The following is a 16700-nucleotide window of genomic DNA, read 5'->3' as shown; positions in this document are numbered from 1 at the left end:
AGCAGTTAGACCTTTGACATACCTTAAACATTATCCTTTCCAGTTACAGTATTGCTAAATGTGGTGAAAACCACTACCATGTACTTCTGTACATTTAAACAGATGTTATTTTACTCACTTATTTCCTGGTGGTCCCATTCCTGGTCCTAAATCAAGATGCTTCGTGTGAGCACATTATATACATTATATTAACATACAGAAACACAAGACAACACTGCAGGTTTGATATCAATGAAGAACTTGCCAGTTATATCTTCCTATATTTCTAGGATCCGTTTACGTTGTAAAGTTGCTGAGAAAAGATATTACAGAACATTTAAAGGGGAACTATGCAGTATTTTATTTTTATTTTTTTTATTTTAGCTCAATTTACCTTAACTGTACAGCTTCGGTCATTGGAATGGTTATATGACTTTTTTCGAGTTGAATGGTGGTCGTCTCGCTCCCCCCTAGCGCCTGTGAGCGGACAAACAACCCTTGCAACTTTGGGCCGGCAAGCCGCCGGCCGCAGCGTCAGGAAGTATCGCGTGATATCAGGTCTCTCGATGTAACGAATTGCTTCACGGCACTGCACGCATACGCCCATTCAGGAACCGGCTAACAAGGTAGCGATGGAGTTTTTCACACTATCGTCACGGCTGAGCCGGCAAAAAAGAAGCAGAAAGCTAAGAAAGCATTGTCGGAGGACCAGAGAAAGAGGAAACGGAAAACTGACCAAGCGAGCACTCAAGTAAACATAGGAGCTGCCAAAAATCTATTCCGAAGCTGTAGGGGGAACTCTATAGAGAAACCTGCGAGCAAAAAGCGAGAAAACGGCGAAGAAATGGCCAAAACTGCATAACGCCTCTTTAAAGTACTTATTCAAAACTTCAAGTTCAATATCCTCCTCCTCCTCCTCACTGTAACGTAGATGTTAACATTACTTAAAGAAGTCCAGCAGTGTTTTCTTCTATTTTTACTAGTTTACAGCATGCGACTTCATTCTCTTTCACCCCAAAGGAACTGCAGGGCCGCATCTGGTAGGTTCCTGCAGACAGAAATAGCAGAAATGTTTTTAATGAGCCCATTGTTAGGTCCCCTGGAGAGAGACTGAATTCCCAGATTTCCCAAAAAAAAAAAAAGCCCTTCCACTTGGAGGTAACAGAGCTCATCTGACCCATTGAACTCTGTCCTGCTGCAGACCAGCTGGCCCAGGAGACCAGGCTGTCCAAGACAGAGGTGGACTGCTGGTTTTCCGAGCGCAGGGCGCTGAGGGACAACATGGAGAAGGCTTTACTCTCCATGTCTGCAAAAAGCACAGAGGAGCGAGCGGAGCGGCCGGGAGCGCTGCTGAACGGCGCTTCACACGGAGGGAAACCTCTACGCTGCTCTCCTCAGCCACCTGTCCTCTCCTCTTCCTCCTCCTCCTCCCCTCCTGTGCTCGCAGCCTCCTCCCCTCATCCACCAACCCTCTCCTCCTCCTCGGCATCTCCTCCCATCCTCACTTCTTCCTCCTCCTCCTCCTCTTCTCCCCATCCTCCCATCCTGTCGGCCTCCACCAGCCCAGCTCCCATTACCGGCCGCTCGCTCAGCCTGCTCAGAGAGGTAAGAAACTAGGGCTGCACAATATATCCCTTAATGTCATCGCAATATCAACAGGCGCAATATACTTATCGTGAAAGGCTGCAACATATCGTGAAAGGCTGTGACATCTTGCGATGGACACAGAGATTTTTTGTGTTAGTTGAAAGAAAATATCAGTAGAAAACTACACTTTAAAAATAAACTCGTCGTTCTTTTTTTAGTGGTCCCTTTTATATTCAATGTTCAATTTGTTCAATAAAAGAATGTCGAAAATGATTTCCTTTCGTTAGTTTTAAATTCAACAAGCAATGTGTTGTATTATATAGCAGAATATTGAAAGCAGCAGAAATGCAGAACTGCGTACACTTTAATATCTGTTTATTTATCGCAGGTAATATCGTTATCGTGATATTCAACACAGTTATCGCATATTTTCCTCATATTGTTCAGCCCTATAAGAAACGCTGACCAATGAATGTCGACATCGACTCCGATTAGATGGCTACGTATTAAAATATGACACAGGTTTGAACCTTAATGCAGGCTATAAAGATGAATGCAGATGGGCTGCAAAGAAGACAGAGTTGTGACTTTAAAGAGATTAACTGCTGAGGACAATCTGAAGTGAGATGATGTGTAAATTGATTCATCTCGAGAAGGTTTTGTACTACTGAAAAATCTGTGATTGACGCTACATGATTAGAGTTGCTGAACCCACATGAATACATACTGTAAATGTGTAGGATTTTCAACAGGATTCTCAACTGAATTGTTAAAAAATGGCCTTCAACTACACTTCAACTTACTGCTTGAGAGAATCTGGCAAGAATAGACAACAAATGGAAGTAAAAGAACATTTATAGTTGCTGTGATCACATAGTGTTTCAATCAATACAAGTCTGAAGCACTTTTAAACAAGACTAACAGTCTATAGCCATGCCAGCGGCTCTGTGAGACTGTGCTGTACTAGACACAGCAGTGCGTTGAGCTTAATGTTAATATCAGTATGCTAATATGCTCACAATGATAATGCTAACATGCTGGTATAATAGTATACACCATGTTCACCAGTTTAGCATGTTCTACTTTACTCAAGTAAAAGTAGCAATACTCCTGACTGAACATTGCTGACTGTGATCGTGTTGGTCTTGACAGATGTTCTGTCGGACTCAGTGGCCATCTCCCGAGGAGTACAGCCAGCTGGAGGTCCAGACAAGCCTTGGGCGCACCAACATTGTCCGCTGGTTCAAGGACCACCGCTCGGCACTGAAGAATGGTGAAACTCTGGACTGGATGGAAAGTTTCCAAAACCTTGTAGAGGAGCAGAAAGAAGGCCAGGAACAGAACGGCCAGAGTCCTGAGAAAAAACAGAGCGTTTCCTTGGAAGTCACAGCTGGGAAAGGTGAGTTTTGGAAGAGACCTTGGGAGTAGAGATTTAGTTTCTCTTAATATCACGTTGCAAAGTGTTTTAAACCCTTTTTTGACTTTGTGTTTTCTCTGTTCACGTTTCAAATTCTACAGCCGTTGGTGCAGTGGAGGAGGCCGTTGAGAACACAGCAGCTGCTGCAGAGCACTCCAAGCTGTCCGACCAAGACAAAGTCCAGTGGTTGACTGACAGATTAGCCCACAGCGTGACGGACCTGAGCCGGACCAGACCGGACCAGACCAGCTCGAGCACTGCTGACAAAGGGAGGTGGGTGGAGAGAGGGAAACGGATCTTTTCTCCTATATTTTATTCTCTAGTGGGAGATGTTATACAGACAAAAAAAAAAAAAAGATCAGCTCACTGCCAATATTTGATTGTTTTTAAAGGAATATCTGAGGAGTTATTTTAAGATTTGTTTTGTGAAAACAGTCTAAAAATACAGCACTGTATGGGCATCGCAACTCACGGATGCTGAATTACTGCATTTATATCAACTAGATATTCCTGCATGGTTTATAGCATTGTTTCTCAGAGTCATTCAATGTGCACACCAAAATATTGCTTTGCTTTCTAAGGAGTCTGTTTGTGTTTAAACTTTGTCTGCTTCCTTGCCAGGTGGGTAAAGGTGACTGTGGCAGTGGGGGAGGAGAGTGAAGCAGGAGTGGAAAGACCGAGGCTGGCAACAGACACGGAAGTTCTGAGCTTGGAGCAACCTGGGAGGGTCATTGGTTGACGGTAGGTGGAAATATCCTTCAAAAGAAAACAAACAGGCTAACCCGTATTTTCCACCAGGTGCATCTGTGCTGCTGGTACGGCTGCACCGCGGTTTTGTTCCGTCCTCCGCCACGCGCCATACCACACCGGGAGTGTCTCGAAGCGGAGCGTCTTGCCTGCCCGACTCACAGATTTTACTGTCTCTACAAGTACTTTACATGACAATAACGTGTTTATTAAGCTAGTATCTACCTTCCACTCCAAGCACTCTTGTAATCAAGCCCCCTGCCTTCTTTTTTTCTGGCGTTGTCCTTTTAAAAAGGATCTGTGATGTCTATTATGTTTTTCCTGCCCGGCTGAACAAACGCCCTGCGGCTCGCGTGAAAATACCGTAGACCTGGCGCGTATCTTTAGCGGAGCGGAGAGCCGCTTCACACACGCTTCTGGGATGCGCCGTGACGCGGGTTGGTGGAATATCGAGCATTGACTTGAATAGCCGCAAGTGGTGGTCGCAGCGTTTCCGGAATGCAGCGCAGACGTGCCTGATGGAAACTAGGGGATACACTCGAGCAACTCTTTTCACAACATTTTGACTTTGTCTGGAAGAGATGGATTTTGATTTTGTGCGACTTGTCTCAAATAGATAGATAGATAGATAGATAGATAGATAAATGGTGAATTGTTCCTTTTAAGAGGCCCCAGCTGCCGTCTCCAGCTACCCAGGAAGTTATTAGGGTGTAATTACCTCTGATTGGCCCAGGAATGGCATGCTGGGATGGCAGGATGATATTTGGACCCACACCATCATTAGCATCAAAGATGTAGACACACACACACACACACACACACACAGATTGTTGTCACAGGAAGGCAAATGGTGTATTTCTAATATTCTGCACCTTGTATCTAATAGTTATATGCAAAACCATTATGAAGCTGTTAAGTATTTCTGAATTTCTCAGTGACCGTCGCAAGCATTTGTTCAAATTGTAATCTGGAATCATTATTAATAAAAAAGAGAAATGCATTTTCACACAGGTGGGAGAAGAGTGATTTTTTTAATTGAAAAGTGAGCCCATGTGTTCACTTCAGTCCCCGTTTCTGTCCGGTTCTGTTCCAGATCGAGTAAATCATTGACTGCTGAGTCACCGACCATCATGCGACGACTCAAGATGTGGACTCGGTAATGTAACTGTCTGCCTGTGATGTCATCACAAAGCTCCAGCAGGGACGTTGGAGTTCCACTGTTAAAGCACTGACTGATGTTTGGTGCAGATGGTGACATTAAGAGGAGTGCCAAAGCTGGACTTGATGCATTGTTCTTACTACTGTTCATAATTTTTAAAAAGAAGCACCCTTGTAAATATTTTTCTGTATTACAAAAAAAAAGGTTTGTACAGTTTTACTGGGAGGGCAAGTTTTGTTACATTTTTTTAAAAGAATAGTCATGACCGGTGCCCCAAAACCTGGAATGTTTTTGTTGTGTTGTTTAAGATCAAAGTGTATGATAGTGTGTTATTCGCTGAAAATCAGCCCTATTTTTTTGAAAATCATACCTGCGCACTACTCATTATGAGTAGTCTTGGAGGGCACTTGCATAATATATTCCTGTGGTAGTGATCGATAATTACATCTCAAACCGTTGTGAAACTTTTCCTTTTCTCCTGCAGCATTGACTCGCACTTGCATACAATTATGCTGATGAAGGTGAAGATCACTCCGAGGTGCTCGAGACGCAGCTAAAAGGAGCGACAGTGTTTTACATAACATGTATCGAGATGATTAATCACATAGAGAAGAGAGTGGAGTGTCTGTTTGATCGCACCATGCTGCCTTTTTCGGCTCTCTTTACGGACATTTGCCGTCTGCTTCAGAACTGGGTACAGTACGGACCGGTTACAGTGATTTCAGCTTTTCACTTTGTTTTAAAAATTCAAAATAATCTTGATTGAACTTGCCAAGAATATTTAGGTAAAATAGTTTTTACGCATGATAAAACTGAAGCTCCTGCGATCTGTAAACGAACCATTGGTGTTCTCTCTAGTCTTTCTGGCTTTAGGAAGGTCCGTCTGTTCAAAGCTGCATTGGGTTTAGTTGATTTCTGTACAGTCGGGTCACCTGACGTGGTTGTTTATGAATCTCCTGAGTAATAGAACTTAGACCTGTGCTGAATTATTTTTATTATTTTTATTTTTATTTTTTTTAAACGGCACAAAAAAAAAGCATTGGAATATCACAACCGCCAAAGCTGTCATGAACTTATTGCATGTTCATTTTAAACAACTCATTTTCAAAAATGATTTAAAGGGATATTTGTGATTCTATGGGTCAAATTGCAAACGCTTGCAATATTTGTGCAGCAAAAAAAGAAAGTTGAGTTGAACTGTCATTTAACCCTGGTTTGAACAGCAGGTGTATGACTGTTTGCTGGCTGAATGGCTGCTGCTGCTGCTTTAGTTTCATGTTCAAACAAGTATCTGGGATACTGTACATCCGGTTGGTTAGAATGGAAAACTGCTTGCATTTTTCATTTTGTACTTTTAAGTCTGCTGTAACTCAATAAATACACAACCAACTGTAAAAGTGTCTCCCAGTGTAAATTGTACGCATCAAGAGTTAAGCTTGGAATCAGTGAGATGCTCTAGGCTTTGCACTGGCTTGTCAGGTCACCTAAGCTTTTTGAACTTTATATCTGGGTGGAACAAAACGTGTTGATGCGATATGCTCCTTCAGGTATCTATTGCGCTCCTCCAGGTATCTTCGTTGCTGTTTCGACTTCCAATCAGCTGAAATGAAGGTGTGTGCGTCAGCTCCTCTGTAACCTACGTTTACCCATTACACCCTTCTATGCATAGGTTTGTAGAGGCCTTTTAAGTGTATCTTCTGAGCATAATTCCAGGTTTATGTGCACATTGTTCAAATGCAATTAACAAATTCAACCAAAACTGAGAATCAGAGAACATCTGCATAAAACCAAACGTATGACCGGCCAATAAAGCAGTATATATTGTATATAAAGCTGAACCAATTGGTCAATAAATCGACTGACAGAAAAAAAACCTAGTTTGATAATATTTCAAGCACAAATTCAAACATCCCCTATATCACACACTTCTAAGTTGTGAGGAGTTTCAGCTTTTCTTTGTCACAATAAAATAAACATCATTGGGTTTTGAACTGTTGTTGGACCAGACAAGAAAAGCAGTTTTCACATTTTTTTTTCTTCCTGGTATTTATAGAACAAGTGATCAATGACAAATTGGCAGATTAATTAATAATGAAAATAGTTTGTCAGCCATAATTGTATATTGTACATATAGTCAGTGATTCTCAACCAGCCACACTGGCACATAATTGGCTGTGCTCTCCTGACGCGAGAGAAGAAAATCCAAGTGTTGCATTAAGGAAACAGGGATAGAACAATAATTACACCCTTAGACTCGCTCATCCTTTCAATAAACAACTGTTATATTTACAAAATAAAGTCCCATCTTCACCCTATTTTGGTTAAGATCAGATCTTAAGACAAATATCCGGTCTGTGCCACACAGGCTTAAAAAACATGTTACACCCATGTAAAATCAGACCTGGAAACAGTGCTCTCTAAATAGCTTTGCCCATGTTCTGCTGAGAGCACACTCCCAGTGCCTTGGTAATTACAATGTAATCTGATATGGCATCACAGAGAGAGAGAAGGGGAGAGGACAGGAAACCAAGAGTCAAAATCAACAGCGTGCTGGTGTGCAGCTGCAACATCTCTTGTCTTGACAGTCCGAATGCGAGGAAAGGAGAGGAGGGTAAGGGAGGGGTGAAAAGATGAGGACAGAAAGGAAGAATATAAGGAGGGGAGATCAAGAATCACATTTAAAAAAAAAAAAAGTCTATTCATATTTCCTTCTACCTGCTTCACATGGGCAGTAATAGTAGAGCTGGCTTTACTTGGTGAGTTGAGCTTAAGGCCAGCGTCTGAGTCCTGCTGTGTGGGGGCTGTCAGGGTTAAAATGCGTGCCTTCTCAAATGTCATCGTGTCCTTTAAAACTAAACATGAATGTGAATTAAATTGTAAGTCAAGGTATTTGTCCTCAAATGGAAGAATGAGAAAAAGCAAGCACTTTAACCTTAAACAATCAACTGCAACGCCATTTGTTATTGGGAGCAAAAGAGCGGCGGGGGTAGAGGGGGTGTAGCTCTCTCGCTCCTCTTGTCTCTGCTCATTCACCCCCCAGGCGGAAGCCTTGGCCCCAGTTGTAACGCCCTCTTCCTCCTCCTCCTCCTCCTCCTCCTCCTCCGGCCTGCTCCGGGGCAGCTGGTCTGCTGGGAGGGACTCCAAAGCCCGACACCCCCCCCCTCCTGTTAGGGAAGAACCGATACCTGGAGAGAGGAGGACAGAGATGTGCAAAGGGATGAGGAGGACGGGCGTTCACATACTATCATTAAAACATGACATTTGTAAATTCCTATTAAATGAGTAGAAGACGTAGTAGGGTTGTTGTTGTTTTTTGTAGTTTTATGGGGCATTCACACCCAAAAAAAGCGATCCGGCGATTTTCTGTGGGGGGGATGGAGTGTCAATGAAATGTGTTCTTAAACCCCCCAACAAAGCACAAGTAGACTGTTTTCCGTCAGATGTTTTATAGAGTTTGCCGTTTCTGACCGCACTTGAAGGCAGCTTTATTTCACAGAAAGAAAGAAAAAAAGAAAAGAGACGAGCGAGACATAGCGAGTGCTTTGTTGTTGCAGGAAACATCCAGCTATTACACAAACTCCAGGGGCAGTTCAGTGCTTGTTTCATTTTTTACCCTAAAAAAAGCAATAAAGGCAGTGATGTTTCCTGTTTATCACACAATATTTATATTCCTGTACGGGATGCTCACACCGCCTCAAACCATAGCTGAAAACACACAACAACAAGTCTGATCGTCTGTTACATGATTGGCCACCGCAGCGTTTCACTCAACTTTTCGGCACATGCCCACTGCGTTTTTTTGAGTGCCCCCCCTGCGGCAACCCCCGCCGCAGCCCAAACACACTACCCCCGTTCAAAATTAATGGGAAGACCTGTGTTTTTGCCAGACAGTCGGATGGCTGACGCAGGCAGTCTGAACCCGGCCTTATCCTGAGATCTGGTGATATGGCAAGGCAGGTACCGACAGCTTTATAACAAAAGTCATAAATAACTGTCAAATTGGATAAAAAGAAAACAATACAAGTGGTCAGACAAACTCATCTTTTCATGGCTGGGCGAGCTCCTGAGCAACTCTAATGTCCATCTGTTAGTTTGTTGGGGTAGTATGTTTCTCATATGTTGTCTGCTGTGATCGCTCTGACTTGAGTCGCCTGTTATCTGTCACTGCGCATGGGTGAGTAACCAGTTTACCCTCTCGGGATACATTTTTAATCTAAAATACTTGGAAGTGAAACCAAAAGGGAATGCAAATCACTGTTCATTTCTTTGTGAAAGCACAATGTACAGATGGTTTGAGTTGAACCAGGAAGCTCTGCAAGACCAAATGAACATTTATAACAGTTTAGGTAATAATATAACTTTTTTTGTTTTTGTCTTCCAGACAAGTAGTTTAGGTAATAAAGACGAGCTTTAGACATGTTTAAATCCTGTCCGATAACTTATCTGGTTGCCCTGTGCTTAGCATTTTAGAGCGAGCATTTGACTTTAGCTCAACATCAACCGCTGTGGATACAAGTGGAAACATTAGCTAACATTAGCCAGCCAGCTACTGTTCATAACAGACCAAGTAAGGCTGTAATAGCAACAAAAAAAAACAGTGGGTTGGAATAAGTAAGGCTGCGTTTTATTCCTTATGAATTCAACTTTTCATTTGTAAAAGGGTATATGTTGTACCTTTGTTATTTCTTCAATCAAAAGTAACAGTCTTGCTTTAAAGCTGTGTATAGCACACCCTCAACATCCCCACATATCAGCAATGAAGTTGGTGAGTAAATTGTTTCAGCAAAAAAAAAAAAAAACATGGCCTAAACTCAAACGTTGGGGGTGGGGGACTTACAAGAACTCTGGTGTGGAGAGGAAAGCGCGTCCTCCCAGGTCCATGGGGTATTTGAACATGAGGAAGAAGTAGAGGTGACCCACCAGGTTCCCTGTCAGTTCATTCACAAATCTGCCCAATAACGGCAAAGAGAAGAAGATGAATCAAACCAAATAATATTACACAGTGCTAGTGTAACATGTACACATTCAGTTCAAACACAGGCTGCTTAACAGCATATTCCCTACTTTGGAATAGAGAAACGGAGCCCAATCCTTATTTCATAGAGAGACAGACATTTATAGTGCAGTGCATTTGAAATACAACTATTAAACGGTGTCTTTGATCCAACTAATCAAAAATAGTTACTTACGAGCCTCCGATGATGAAGTTGAAGACCAGGATGACCCAGGGTAGATAGTGCGCCTAGGACAGAGCAACAGGAAATATTAATATGACTCCTAGAAGTAGCCTCACATTGTGGTAGTAAATAATAGTCCATACCATAGAAACATGCTATTTTATGTGCTCATAGATAGAATTGTATAATTTGTAATGTAACAAGGCTTGGTGATAAGATATGTGGTACCTTGAACCGTGTTCCGAACCAGAAGGACACGATGGTGTCTTTGTTGAACTGAGCCCAGACATAGAGCACTGACATGATCAGTGGGATCATCAGCAGCTGGTGATAACAACACAAACAGCAATATATAAATCCAACCAAACGGCATCAACAAGACAGCTGTGTGAAAAGGTTTCCTGGTAACTTTTGGTCACCTCAGGACCTGTGTAATATCACCTAACATCTGAGGGGTGTCTCATAAAGGGGGCTCCAGAAAGAATGGGGGCCCCTGGTTAGCCCACCTGGTGGAGCGGGCACCCATGTATAGAGATTTACTCCTCGACGGCAGCAGCCGCAGGTTCAACTCTGACCTGCGGCCCTTTGCTGCAGGTCATTCCCCCTCTCTCCCCCCTTTCAAGTCTAAACTGTCCTATACAAATAAAAGGCCTAAAAATGCCCAAAAAATAATCTTAAAAAAGAATGGCTAATTGGGGGGGAATCGCAAATATCGTGATTTTTTTTGCGATGATTTTTAGAATCAATTATTTTCCCTAGAAACAATATTTTTAATTTTTTATTTTTTTTACCAATGATTGACCTTAATATTTTGTGTTTATACGGTACCGCTGACGGCGACTACATCATATCCGTTTCCAGCAGAACAGAGCGAAAGCAGAAAATCCATGTTCTGTACTTCTTTTCAAATGAAATAAATGTGATGTGCATTCTTTTTAGAAAACAAACAGTTTTTAGAAAAGTCTCATGATATATTGTCTCTAGAAGTGTATTATTCAACTTTTGTTTTTGTTAAAGAAGGAAAAGAAAATCGCAATACTCAATACTGTCGAATTGCAATACTTAAAAAATACTAAAATCGCAATAAACGAAAATCGCAACACAAATGGAATCGGCAGTCATGTTATCGTGAAAGAATCGAATTGGGACAAAAGTATATCGTCCCAGTCCTAATGATCAGATGAAGTCAGGTCAGGTTTAAGAGCTGCTTTACGTGTAAGTAATATAAATTACATTCTTTGTATTGTAAGTGCTGAATGTACAAGACATATGTGAAAAAATATGAGCTCGAATTTGAAGTACACAATAAGTGCAGCCCATGTCAAATGTGGCATTTGGTAACTGCAAACTTCTTCAAAGTACAGCAGTAAGGGGGAACTTACAGTGAGGAACTTTTGAGAAAACAGTTTCTCAATTAGATTAGATTTTTTTTAGATAAATTGGGATTATTGTAACACTGGTTAAACCTGAGGTGAAGCGCATTTCCCAAAATGTCAATCTTTTTCTTTAAGTAAGCCTAATTTAACGGAGTCATCTTGCATTATGAAACACTCCCAAGATCTCAAGTGATAATAGTAAACAGGTGCTTTATGCCTTATGTACAGTATACTGTACATCATTTCATGTTGTGGAATGAATACAGGGAGAAAGAGGAGGATTCTCACCCGCATGTTCATCAGCATCCCAGTTATCTATAGCTAGAGTCAAGGACAACAACCTCGTGGCTCAATACAATCACAGTTGGAGCCTTAAGATTAGAGCAGCTGGTGACTGGAAGGTTGCCAGGTCCAATTCCCACACCGGCTGACTGTCAACCACCACTTCTGCCTCTTCCCCTTGCGTAAGCCTAACCTCCCACACTTGACCTTCTCTCTTTTTTTTTCCACAATTTGCCTTGTTCCACAACTGAACACTTGGTTTAGATCAGGTTTAAGGAGAACAGGATTTTGCTCAAATCTGTCTCCAACAAACTATAGGCTAAATGCCTGTGAAAAAGTCAGAGAAGCTGACAATCAGAGCTGAACTCCTGACAAAAACGACAGTGTGGAGATGTGGGCCAGGCTGTACTGCTTGTGCTGCATGTGACCTAGATTAGGTTTCTCTGCTCTGCAGAGGGAGACTGACACTGGGCCACTGGCACAGAGCCACCCTGACATGGCACTGTGCTGCAGAGAGAGAGAGAGAAAAGACAGATGAGAGAAAATTGCAGAGGGGCAAAGGAGGCCGCAGAAAGCTAGGATCAATGGTAGAGTGGAAAACAGGGATGTAACTTTATGTTGAAGGAGATTCAAAAAAAAATTTTAAAAGGAGGTTTGTAAAGGGTTTGGTACTTTGTGGTGCCAGTTAAAAGGATACAACAATGCAGATCCAGTTGAAGAAGAGCATGAAGACATAGTCTGCAGGTCTGCCATCAAACGCCCCTGGAAAACCATACCAAGAAAAAACATTAGCATCCTGTGTGTGTGCTGCATGCGTGTAAGCCACTGAGGCCAGCAGTCTCACCTGTCTCTAGTCGAGTGGAGTAGTGGTAAAGGAAATACAGGTTGACCATGTAAAGAAACCCAGTATTAGGAGTTATTGGGAAATACAAGGTGGCAGTGACTGGTCTCCAGAGCTGAAAGAAATAGAAGAGACATTAGTCTAGAAATCAAAATACTGTAGCTGTGTTTGGGCAGAGATCCAGACTTTGAAGGCTGTGCTTGTAACACACATGAAGTCTCGTGTGGATTGTAAATGATAACTTCTAAAGCACTGAAAAAGTGGCCCCAGACAGCTGGTGTTCCTCTGCAGAGACGGTCACTTCACAAGTAGATTCAAAATGAATACAGCATTTAAGAGGCGGTTTGAGGGCTGATGTTAAATTACTATTAATCAAGGGGGAAATGACAGGATATAATTACAACATACAAGACTGGAGTGAAACAAATCGTAACGGTGCCTTGGTTACAACTAGAGAATATGCTGCTTGATTATTATTTACGGGTATTGTCCATATTTCAACAACAGATTGATATGTATAGGTATTTAGCTTTACAGCCTTGGAATTTGGAATAAACTTCCACTTAGTCTAAAAACTGGACTTCTAAAGCCATATAAAACAGCATAATAGTTAAAGTGATGCTAACTGTTTTTTTTTTAAAAACAGGACAGGAGTCCTCTTTCATGTACCATCACAAATAACAGGACTTGCAAGATAGTGAAATTGATATGGTGGAGGAAACAAAAAAACAAGGGTCTATAAACAACATTCAGGAGCTTATAATATTGCACTGACTGAATATCCATTTAGCAATAATGAAATTAATTATGGTTTTTATCTTCATCTTCCCTCAAGATTAATAAGCCACCACAGTATGTCACAAGGTTAAAATTCAACTTCTTATTTGGTTGCCAAGCGACAAAACTACTCCAATGTAAATAGAGTAATACTATAATAAGCTATTCAGCTGCAGCACTGCCAGTGTGTTTCTCTGACATATCAGTAACCTATTGTAACTGTCACACCAGCTTGCTCTCTGACAGGTTAAACCGTACACATCATAGAACACTACAGAGTGCAATGATTGTTTAAATAACCACTGGTGGGAGCAGTATTCAAACCCTTTAAACGTAAAAGTAGCAAAGCCACAGCATGAAAGTCATCAGGTTATTAAAAAAATCTTATCTCAGTAAAAGTACAGAAGTATTAACAGAAAAATGTATTTAGAAAAAGGTATCAAAAGTGAAAGCAGTAATTCTGCTATATTATGCTTGTAAGTGGCACATGAGTTTTACACTTTATATATTAGGGGTGTGCAAAAAAAAATCAATTCACATTTGTATCGCGATTCAAGCTCTACCGATTCAAAATTGATTCATAGAATTCCAAAAATCCATTCATATTTATTTAAAAAAAGAGATTTTTTTTAATTTTTTTTATTGTATGTCTACTGCAATCACATGGGAAGAGTAAATACATTTACATACTATGAATCGTTTTGTTTTTTTTAAATCGAAAATTGATTTTGAATCGAATCTTGAGCCTAAAAATCGATATTGAATCGTGACATTTTCTGAATCGTGCACCCCTATTATACATGTTATATTAAATTGGTTGTTGTTATTGAAGTGTTAACGAAGCAGCATTTTACTGAATGTGCAGCTAATTTAATCTACTTCATATAGTGTTGGGTAGTTTAATCTCGCAATGCATATTCTATAAACTGACAATATATCTTTAGGTAATATTGAAGTATTATTCTTTAAATTAACCAGTAAAGGCAGAAATACATTTTAAGTTTATTTTAGTTTAATTAAAGGAGCTAAATACTTCCCTCTGAAAAAAGTAAAGTAGTGCAGTACTTCAGTAAGTGCACTAAGTAACTTTCCACCACTGCAAGTAAGTAGTTTATGGAGGCTATTTCGCCCTAAGGTGAGTCTTTCAGGATACGTATTCACATCCCACCTCCTAACCTTGTAGACACTGTGAACCAGACAGTGTAGTGATATACAGTAAAAACGCTGCCTGGAGGCCTCATTACAGTGTAGGAAAGTCCCTTTACAATTTGTCCAAAATACTTTCTCCGCCTTGTGGCATGCACAACGAGAGCACCTGAAAACTAACTGCTTTTATTTCACCAAATACCGAAAATGCAACACTTGTCTCTAGTAATTAAAATACATTTTTGAAATAACGATAGGTATATCTGCACCTTTTTTCAGTGTTGCTAAATTAAAAGCATTTTTGACAGCATCCGGAAGTCACAACCTCCTGCGTCTCGCCCTCTCATTGGCTGTCACACAGCACAGGCCTGCTCAGTTAGCCTTGCTAGCCACCTGCTAACTAACTGACCACATCCAGAACACAACATAGCATGTATCAGCTACTCCAACACACATACATACATACATACATACATATACACACACACACACATACACAAGTGAACAGAGACAAGATGAACTTACATGAAATCTGCTTAAGACCAGCTCTGGAAACAGCATGAGATTCCTGAAATCAACCAGTCCTAGTTTTCCAATAAATGGAACAACAATCGAGGCAGCAAACCAGTACCGGGTGATGAGAGGGATGCTTTTGAACCAGTCCCCGATATCCGACATCTTTCCATATGATTACTGCCAAGTTATAACCATGAAACAAGAGCACCTCTCTAAAAATGAGCTAATATTACCAAAACACTGCGACCCCTCGCTGTCTTTATTTCACAAGTGCTCACTGCTAACTTTACATGACGTGGCTAAAGGGAGCTAGCTTTACTGATCCAGTCGCTGAGGTCAGAGCAGACACATCCGGTTATGCTTTTCAAAGTAAATCTATTGTGCTATTTCTAGGGAAATAAATGTTTGTCAAAATTGAACAGTAAAATTAAATTCATAAGGAAAAGCATTCGTTTTATAAGGGCTGTATTAACATTATTCATATATTATATATATCATATTACAATTTTAAGCGTGTTGCTGAGAATAATTTTATGATGTGATACACCCAGTGTTGATTGATTTTAGAGAAATACTGCAAACATTTCTGTTCAGATTAATGTAAAATTACTCGCAGTTAAATTCACTTAACGTTAGAGAATAACTAATTAATTCAACCAGAGTGAATTGGCAGTTACCTTTCATCTTTGTGCTTTTCACCTTATTCTTATCAAATAGTATTGCACTGGTCATAATAAATTGGGTTGGTCACACTATAGGGATGTTGACAATGGACAACTTTACAATAGATGCAGGCAACACCAATGAAGGTCTGTATATTTCTTATTCATTTTGTCAAGTTGTGGGTTTGTATATTTATCTAGTTTTAATACATAATTATGTATTTATTTATTTTAAAGACATGGTTTATATGATGCTCTTGGTTTGAAGAAAACATGTTAGAACCGGATGTATTGTTATTATCTCACAAACATATTTTGATTTTGCTCTGCATTTATAGCACTTCTTGTAAAATTCGTCGAGGGTCGAGCCACTAGAATGGAATGAATGTAAATAAGAACAAGCATAATGATTACTGAGGAACAATGCTGAGGCAAATGATCCCTTTTTATGAAACCTCATGTTCTCACTTAAATACATAACTCAAATGTTAGGTTTCAGGTTTTTTGTGGTCCATTTTGAATGAAGATTTATATCAGAATAAACAGGAAACAGGGTTGATCTGACTTACATGTTTGCAGCAATGAGAAAAAAGAGAGAAAGGCATGGGTGAATGAAAGCAACCATATATATCGTCCAACGATTTGAAAAACTTTCATTTAAAATAAAAAAAAATTTAGATAATCATCTCAGGTGTTTTATCTTTTTTTTCCAAACTGACAGATAGACCAGATGAAAAAGGAAGAACAGAACAAAAACAAAGCCACAATAAGATATAAGGAAGAGATGAAGTTAGAATATTTTCTTTTACTTTTTTTTTTTTTTTGGTCTTACAACTCCATGTGCTCAGTGAATGAAGGTGATACTGATCATTATTCCAAAATCATACAGTTCATGTTGGGTTGAAAAAGCACTAAAGTTATTGAAATGCTGTGTGCAGTAGTAATTGCTGCACTTGTGACTCCTGGCAGCTACAGTATAGCCTACCTCTTTGTGACCAAACCAAAGGCAATGTGAGAGTGAGACACAGACTACT

General features: G+C 40.4%; 2 protein-coding genes across 2 annotated transcripts in view; one reads left to right on the top strand and one right to left on the bottom strand.

The window, feature by feature from the left end:
• Positions 1-5040, top strand: part of zhx2a (zinc fingers and homeoboxes 2a) — a 30423-nt gene extending 25383 nt beyond the window's left edge. Inside the window, exons 9-13 of the mRNA XM_078253536.1 lie at positions 1181-1584; positions 2719-2965; positions 3085-3256; positions 3605-3724; positions 4824-5040. Of these exons, the coding sequence (XP_078109662.1) occupies positions 1181-1584; positions 2719-2965; positions 3085-3256; positions 3605-3722 (941 nt within the window). The 3' untranslated portion in view covers positions 3723-3724; positions 4824-5040. The remainder of the gene's footprint in view (positions 1-1180; positions 1585-2718; positions 2966-3084; positions 3257-3604; positions 3725-4823) is intronic.
• A 1-nt stretch (position 5041) lies between these two features.
• derl1 (derlin 1) lies at positions 5042-15337 on the bottom strand. The gene is made up of 8 exons (XM_078253537.1): positions 15014-15337; positions 12569-12680; positions 12422-12486; positions 11731-11757; positions 10295-10390; positions 10079-10131; positions 9727-9837; positions 5042-8074 (listed from the first exon to the last, which is right to left on the bottom strand). Exons 1-8 carry the CDS (start codon positions 15164-15166, stop codon positions 7915-7917), a joined length of 777 nt encoding a protein of 258 aa, XP_078109663.1. The 5' UTR covers positions 15167-15337; the 3' UTR covers positions 5042-7914.
• Between the last annotated feature and the right edge of the window lie 1363 nt (positions 15338-16700).

Source organism: Sander vitreus, chromosome 6 (genome assembly GCF_031162955.1).
Source record: "Sander vitreus isolate 19-12246 chromosome 6, sanVit1, whole genome shotgun sequence".
NCBI lineage: Eukaryota > Metazoa > Chordata > Actinopteri > Perciformes > Percidae > Sander > Sander vitreus.
Note: the sequence above shows the minus strand (reverse complement) of the source record. Positions and strands in the feature narration are given on the sequence as shown.